General features: G+C 38.4%; 1 protein-coding gene across 3 annotated transcripts in view; it reads right to left on the bottom strand.

Annotated features, from left to right (window-relative positions):
* LOC108719662 (dipeptidyl aminopeptidase-like protein 6) overlaps positions 1-8,391 on the bottom strand; it is a 757,132-nt gene that overhangs the window by 192,593 nt on the left and 556,148 nt on the right. For all 3 annotated transcript variants that reach the window (XM_041567354.1, XM_041567352.1, XM_041567353.1), the window contains exon 3: positions 869-967. In XM_041567354.1, the coding sequence (XP_041423288.1) occupies positions 869-967 (99 nt within the window). The remainder of the gene's footprint in view (positions 1-868; positions 968-8,391) is intronic.

Raw genomic sequence — 8,391 nt, 5'->3', positions numbered from 1 at the left:
TAAAGGGGAAATGTGAACTAAAAATGTATATCATAAAAATCTTAGTTTTCAGAACTTTCTTCCTCTCATCTGTTCTTTCATGTTTTATGGCTGAGTGGGTGCAGAACCTCTGAAACCTACTGATTCCATCACTGCATGCCTTGTGGTTATGGCGCAGGTGGAGTTTTGGTCACCATGAGTTGTGAAATACCACAAACTGCCAGGAGTTTCTTCTCATGCATCTGCATGGAAATCACCATGGTTGGTCTAATGCCCAAGGGGAAATATTGTCCTCTACAATAATCTGGCACAAGGTGCAGAGTGCAATATCTGGAATATCTAGGAAGCTCTAGTACTGAATGATGTACAAGTTACGGGATGGATAATGAGTTTGGGGATGCGTCTTCATGCCTCTTCTTCCCAGTCTTGATGAATACAGTGCTGCCGAACACACTTGGGGTTCTCTAGTTAAGAGAGTAGGGACTAGTGAATTTTTTAAAGCACAGGGCAGGGAAAAAGTGCACAAAACATAGTGAATTTTGCAAGTTTTCGCACTAAAATTACCTTCTTTATGTTTAATTAAGTTTAGAGAAAGGCAATTGATTGATTATTAAATCTGCCAAACTAGAACTATATTAAAAGACTAAAAAGAATTTGATACTTTTTTCACCATGTTGTGACTGTAGGGGAATGGCAAATCATTTACCTGATTAAATTACAATCCCGTGTTCTCTGTCTTTATAATAACCAGACACTTCCACAAAAGTGCATCAGTCTTTATCTGCAAGGTTATTAGCCAAGGATATAATAAAGCTGCTTTTGTTACTTGCATGGAGGGGCTAATATAATGATTGATGGACAAAGTTCTGTGATGTGCCTTCAGACTCACCATTTATCCATTTAGCTTCAGGGTCGTGGATTGAAAAATCTCTGCTGACCAAGTCTTCCAGACATACCTTTGGTTTGAGAGACAGGCTGTTATCTTCATCTGTGGGGAAAAAAATCAGATCCACAGGTTAGTCTGATGGGAAAGTACATATCAGATCAATATATTGAAATTAGGAACTATAAATATTGTAGGGATTTGTAATATACTTGTTTATTTAATTCTTGACCCATAGCGATACAATATAATATTCTATAGAGATACCTGGCACAGAAGTCCTATTAAATAGATGTTCTAGAGTACATTTGCAGTTTACTATAATAAGCTGGTTAAGACACATATCCTATTACTACTAGGCTGAAAGACACATGTGGTGGCCCTCTATGATGCATCTGGGCAGGAACATGGCGTGGAAAAAGTGATTTTTTTTTGTATTTGTACATATTGCCAATGCCCAGAGACTAAGACATGATGGAAGAATTGAATTCTCATTTCCCAAAAGCAGCACCTGCTGTCATGATGCATTTTATTATTTTTTATTAAAAGTCAGGGTTAAGCTAACATGGACACTATAGGGCAGATTTATCAAGGGTCGAATTTCGAGGGTTAAAAAACCCTCGAATTCGACCCTCAAAGTAAAATCCTTCGAATTCCAAGGATTTACCGCAAATACTTCAATCGAACGATCGAATAAAAATCGAACGATTCAAACGATTTTAAGCGATCGATCGAAGGATTTTTATTAGACCACAAAAAACTGGGGAAGATCCCCATAGGCTAACATTGAACCTCAGTAGGTTTAAAGTATGAAGTCGAAGTATTTTTTAAAGAGACAGTACTTCGACTATCGAATGGTCGAATAGTCAAACGATATATATATATATATATATATATATATATATATATATATATATATACATACATACATACCAAAACGGTCTGCACTCTCTTGGTCTTCACAATCGACCTTGGGTGCTGCATGGAATAGTTGATAATATAATTGTTCACAAATGATGCGCACTCCAAGAAGGATTGGAGTGCGCATCATTTGTGAACAATTATACAGATATATATATATATATATAAAAACATGTGTGTGTGTATAGTTTCATATATAATGATGCCTTTCTAAATCTCATACTTCCTTTTCCAATTTCTGCAGCTACATTATTCATTTCTTGTAAGACTCATTACCAATCATTGAGCACCTCCTGGACTTCTTTTTCTGAGCTCTGAGTGACAGACATACTCCCCTTATCATGTTTAAACACCTGTGATGAGAATTTGTAGAATTTGTAATGAGATTATCCTTGTGTCCCAGGTCGTACCTCACAAGCACTTTCTTTTTCTCCTTGTGTTTATATTTCCTTCCCCTTGCAAGAAGCTTAATTTGTTGAACATGCTCACTGCAGAATGAACATGGCAGGTACGTGCTATAAATAAAGGTCACTTGTACTGGTTCAGGTTTTAACAGCATTTTTATCATGTTTTGGAGCCCTTAAACATACAGTACTAGTAGTAGTAGTTAAAGGAAGCTACACCAGAGCCTTAAAGAGTCAGAGATATGGTATGTTTTAGAAATGTCTTGCAATGCACTATTGAGTGTATGCCTTTTCATTTGATTGCCCATTTCCATCAGTGCAGTGCTGCTTGACTGTGATATAAGATATACAATATAAATAAATCATTCCTTAAATCCAAAATAGTTATAGATGTTGCATTTTGGCCTTTTAAAGAATACTTGGTGTCCCATAGGGTCCAAGAAGAACATAAGCAATGCCACTGGTTTCACTGATACATCTTAAATATGGGTAGACACTAGTGATGGGCGAATTTCTCCCGTTTCGCTGAAAAATATTTTGACGCCAGCATCAAAATTCGTGTTTTGCGAATTTCGCCGGAAATTCACGAAACACGAATTTTGATGCTGGCGTCAAAATATTTTTGACGTCAGCGACAATTTCGACATTAGCGACAATTCTGATGCAGGTGACAATTCTGACGCCCATTAAAGTCGTTTTGCAAATTTCGCTGGAAATTCTTGAAGAGTTGTCAAATATATTTTTCGATTCACTAAAAATTTGTGAAATGGTGAAAATTCCTCGACATGCATTGAAGTCATTGGACAACAACTTGTTTTTGACACTTAACAATGGGTCTATGGGTGTCATTTTTGCTGCAAAAAAATTCACTCATCACTACTACTAGAGATATATTTGGTGTTCCTCATGCAATGATTACCAGGCAACAGGGAATTGCTTCCTTGTCTAAGTTTCATAATCCTGTTAACAGGTCAAATGTGCATCCCATACTCTAAAAAGACTGGCATGACCTTGATCAAGTATTCTGCTTTGGATCCATCAAAGGAATCCTGCTATGAAGCCTAGTTATCTGTGGCCACCTCAATAATGTGAAAGTTTTTCATTATTTCTGTGTTCTAAGATATCTTTTGACAAAATGGAAAAAAAACAAAACACAGGTGCCAGAAGAGATGATTCCTGGCTTAAATCTGCATTTTCTTACGAAATGCCTAAGCTGCAGATCTCCAGCTGTTGTTCTACCACAACTCCCTCGCCAACTGTTAGAGGACATGAGCTGTTTTAACCTGAAATAGAGTTGCCTGCCCCTCATTCACAGGATCTGCAGCGTTCCAAGCATTCCGTCATGTTTGACACTGAGTATAAAATTAACAGATTGAGGTTCCCTTTGAAATTTCTGCATAAATGTCAGTGTTGAGAAAAAAAAATCGCAGTGCCTATATTTATACAAATGGCATTTGAATGCAGTATTTTTTATTTTCCAACACACAAAAAGAAAGAAAAGAAAAAAAGGTAGAAATAAATGAGAAACACAGAGGGTTCAGCCTTTCGTTTGACACTGAATTTCATCCATCTGTTCAAACACCGTTTCATCTCGAGGTCTTGGCACTCCAGATGGACACTGATAGGCGAGGAATTCAGTTTCTTACAAAAATAGATATGAAGATGATTTCCCAAGGCATCCATACTTTATCTCTTCCCAATATTTATTTCTACTAATCAGTGCGATACATAATATTATGCACGTTAAGCGATTGCCTGATTTCATCACTACCTCATTAAACCCACAGTTCTCATATACAATCTGTGCGGTACAAGTAATATGAAGTACAATGCACATGAGTGACATCATCGTGGTCTGGAGTTTCAGGATATTTGAACATCAAGAATAAAGCAGATCTTTATGTCCGCTCTCAAAATTGTTATTGATTCTACCAGTCTGGATAGTGAGCTATAAACACATTTTTCCTTTATCAGGTTCAGCGCATAGAGGACCTTGAGATCTGAGCTCAAATAGAATCTACAGGTGACCCCCATTTGGTTCAGTTTGCTCCACTGGGGAGATGTTTTCATTTAGCAGCTTGACCCATATGCCGAACAAAGTAGTGTAGAAGTACAGTGTAGCCCCTACCACTTTTGGGTTATTGAACAACCTCTCACACCCACCCATGAAAGACATTTGGTAGACTAGGGGGCACATTCACTACAGGGTGAATTTTTGACTACAAAGGCTTCGCCACGCTCCACGCCACTTCACCAGGCGCAAATTCACTTCTACTAAGCTAATTCACTAAAATTCAAAGTTGCATCTCGGCAGCCAAATGATGACGAAGTTTCACTACTATTAATTCATCAACACGAGCGTTTCAGAAAGGACTTTGGCTAACGTTCGTTTCTACCTAGCAAAACGTTGTTAGTTCACTTACGCTTAGGACTAGTGATGGGCGAATTTATTCGCCAGGCGCGAATTCGCCGCAAATTTGCGCGATTCACCACCAGCGAATAAATTCGTGAAACGCCCGCGAAAATTTTTCGTCGGCGTAAAAAAAAAACGGCACCGTTTCGCAATTTTTTTGCCGTTTCGTGAATTTTTTGGCGAAGCGCCGCAAATTCGCCCATCACTACTCAGGACAATTCGAATAGGGCGGGTACATATAGGTCTTATATATGTCTTTATTAGAGATGTTGCTGCAAATGCTAGAAGTGGCCACTTATTTTTAAAAATGTTCAAGGAAGCAAAATAAAGACAAAAGACAATGTGGCATGCCCCTCAAATGTTAAAAAAAAAAATGTTTTTTAATACTTACAACTTTTAAAGACAATCCATCTTTAAAATATCAAAAAACCAACATTTTTAAATTTTTTTATGATTTTTTGGCATACAGGATATGATGTCACTGACTCTGGCGAAAGAGGTAACGCTCTGTGTAATCGTTCGCTTGAGTGGAAATTCGCCTGGTGATTGGGAGAAATTGTCCTGTTGGCAATCTCGCTGCGGATGGGATTTCTGGAGAATTTTTTCTAGCGATGGCCACTTGCCTTTCAGTAAATCTGCTCCTTAGTCTTCAGACACATTAGGGCAGTCAGGGTCAGGCAAAAATGGACGCAATCGTAGTGTGTACTATCTCCGGGTCCCTTTCCCAGCCTGAAATTGTTGGCAAGCCTTGACATGAGAAAAGTTGCAGGTCATCTGCGAATTTGTGTGTTGTATGTGAATTCAGAGGTCAACCATGGCCCCCCTGGTGTAACTTAATAGTTACACCACTGTCTGTTCTAATTACAGTACATGCAAGTGCACCTTTTTAAGTAATACCCTGAAGATAACTGTAATTCTAGGGTTCCCATTGCATTCTATGTCAATAGGTGAAGACGCCATTTTAATAGCAAGCGTTGAATTTATGTAAATACATAATACAATCTCCATCAAATTTGAGTGCGATTGTATCAAAATCAAAGCACAATTGTGCCTGTTTTAACACGTCGGACACAACTACATAGAATTGGGTGGGAAATGCTACATTATAGGTTTTGTGTCTGAAATGGCACTTTACGCACCGCATTTCTATCATAAATGAGCTCTACTGACAGTTTTAAATTACACAGCTAAGGTCCCATGGCCCATAACAACTATTGGGTCAAAAATAAACTGTATGGGTTATTGGCATATGACAGTGGAAAGCCATTGCTTGTCTTCCTCTGGCGACATAGTAAATGAGTAATAAGTACAGAATGTGTGCCTCTTCTATACAACTATGCATATATCTCTTTATACATTTATAGAGCTATGGATAACTGAAGCTTCATTGTACAAGACCTGCAGCATGCTACAGTATCTCCAATTTCAGACATGCACGTGCAAAATGAAATACAGGTATGGGATCTGTTATCTGGAAACCTGTTATCCAGAAAGCTCTGAATTCCAAAATGCCATCTTCCATAGACTCCATTTTATCCAGATAATCCAAATTTTTTAAAAAGTTTTCCATTTTCTCTGTAATAATAAAACAATACCTTGTACTTGATCCCAACTAAGATATAATTGATCCTTATTGGAAGCAAAACCAGCCTATTGGGTTTATTTAACGTTTTCATGATTTTCAAATAGAATTAAAGGAAACGGAAAGGCCTATTTACATGGGGGTGTGCCAAATGCTAGGCACGCCCAAGTGATTGTATATATTTACCTGGAAACCCGGGCTGGTACTCCTATCAGCTGAAAACTTCACCGGTCCGGGGGTTCTTCCAGTGAGCACCACGGATCGATCGCCTTCCTTCTTTCTTCAAATTTCCCGGGGCAGACACATGTGCAGTAAAATGAAATAGCCGACTTTTCTGTTCGGCTTTTGCGCTGCTGCGCATGCGCATCCAGACGAAGAAGGAAGAAGCCGGAAACAGATCGATTTGTGGTGCTCGCTAGAAGAATCCCCGGACCGGTGCAGTTTTCTCTTGATAGGAAAATCAGCCCGGGGTGTCAGTAAATACAATCACTTGAGGGTGCCTAAATTTTGGCACTTCCAAGTAAATACAGCATTTCTTTCTCCTTTAAGGTATGAAGATCCAAATTATGAAAAGATTCATTATCCAGAAAAGCCTAACCTGAGACTATGGGGCAAATTTACTTACCTCCGTAGATTGTTTTCGCCGCACTTCGCCAGGCGTAGATTCATCAGGACATCGCAAATTCACAAAGATCCGAAGTTGCGCACAAGTTACCGATCATTTCCGAAGTTGCGCTAGCGAAGTTATGATGAGCGGTCCGAAGTTGCATACGGCGCCAAATTTGAATTAAAATGGACGTGTATGCAGCAGCGCATACAGAACGCTACACAAGTGCAGGGAAACTTAATAAAAATTTATTTAGGTTTTCTAATGCCCTACACATGTGCCCACAAAATAGTTAAGGTGCCACAAATGTAGGGGGGAAGGTGGGCACCCTAAAAAAAATTTGAACTTTTTCATCCTATCACCCATGGGACTTAGAAAAAATTTCAACTATGTTGGCACTTTTTTTTTCAACTTTTTTTTTTTAAAACTCCTATCTACTCTATTGCACTTCACCTGCTCTAACCTGGCGAAGTAAACTGTGGCGAAGGAGGTCACGTTCAAAAAAAGACCAATGTTAGTAAATTTGCCTAATTACGCCCCCTTCGCAAGAGTGCAACTTCGCCAGCATTAGGGTGCGAAGTTGCGCTAGGCTATCATCAGCGATGGCGAATTTTCACCAGGGCAACTGATAGTAAATTTGCGAAGTTGCGAAATGACTTCACGCTGGCGAATTTTCACCAGTGTTAGTCACTTCGCCCTTTAGTAAATTTGCCCCTCTATGACTTTTACACCTAGATTTTACAAGCACCCGGGAACATGGCACTTTGTTTTTCAAGAATACGCTCCAGCGTCCCATTATATGTTAACTGTATCTATGTATAAAAACTCAAGCTCAAAGCGAGTGAATGCTACGATCCCTGTTTGGTAGTTTAGTATATACAGTAATTTCCTTTTAACATACTCTGCAGGGTGAAGCAGAAACCTTCAGCTTGGTCTATATATTATCCACGTTTTACGATATATACAAAGTATTGTAAAGGTGAGATGGGTCACTGGCAAATTCCCCTGCAGCCTGTTCATTAGACTCTGCTAATGGAATCTAAATTGCTTCTCCCCAAACTATGTTTGCAATTAAACAAGTAAAAGGTTAATGTACACACCAAGTACTACGAGGAACCATATATAGAAGAAAACTGTAAAGACATGACCTACAATAAATGTTGAATAAAAGGTGTTTATAAAATGCGACATGATTCATGAGTATCATTTTCTCCTTAAAATCACTGTCCATATAGATTTGTATAAATGTAGTTTATTCTCTACACATCTCCTCTGCTTTTAATCCCAGTTTCCTGTCATATACAAGGCTGATTATTTGGAATTTTTCTTTAATGATACCTATGAAACTCTCCCACCCGTCTACATTTCCGTACCACATTGTGTGCTCTACTTCCTACGTAAGCTACTAATTTCTTTTGTACATGCCAACAAGTATACTGGAATAGAAGTTTCTGTTGTTCCAAAATTCCCATTTTTATGGAAAACATAGGTAAAAGTAGGAAAAAACTGAAGGAGAAAATAGAAGGAAAAGGAAAGATGAAAGAGAAAGTAATATATATCGGACATCAAATATTGTCTAACAAATATTTTATAAAAGTTAAA

The sequence above is a fragment of the Xenopus laevis genome, chromosome 6S (genome assembly GCF_017654675.1).
Source record: "Xenopus laevis strain J_2021 chromosome 6S, Xenopus_laevis_v10.1, whole genome shotgun sequence".
NCBI classification, from domain to species: Eukaryota; Metazoa; Chordata; class Amphibia; order Anura; family Pipidae; genus Xenopus; species Xenopus laevis.
The sequence above is the reverse complement of the archived record's forward strand: the minus strand, read 5'-3'. Positions and strand labels throughout refer to the sequence as shown.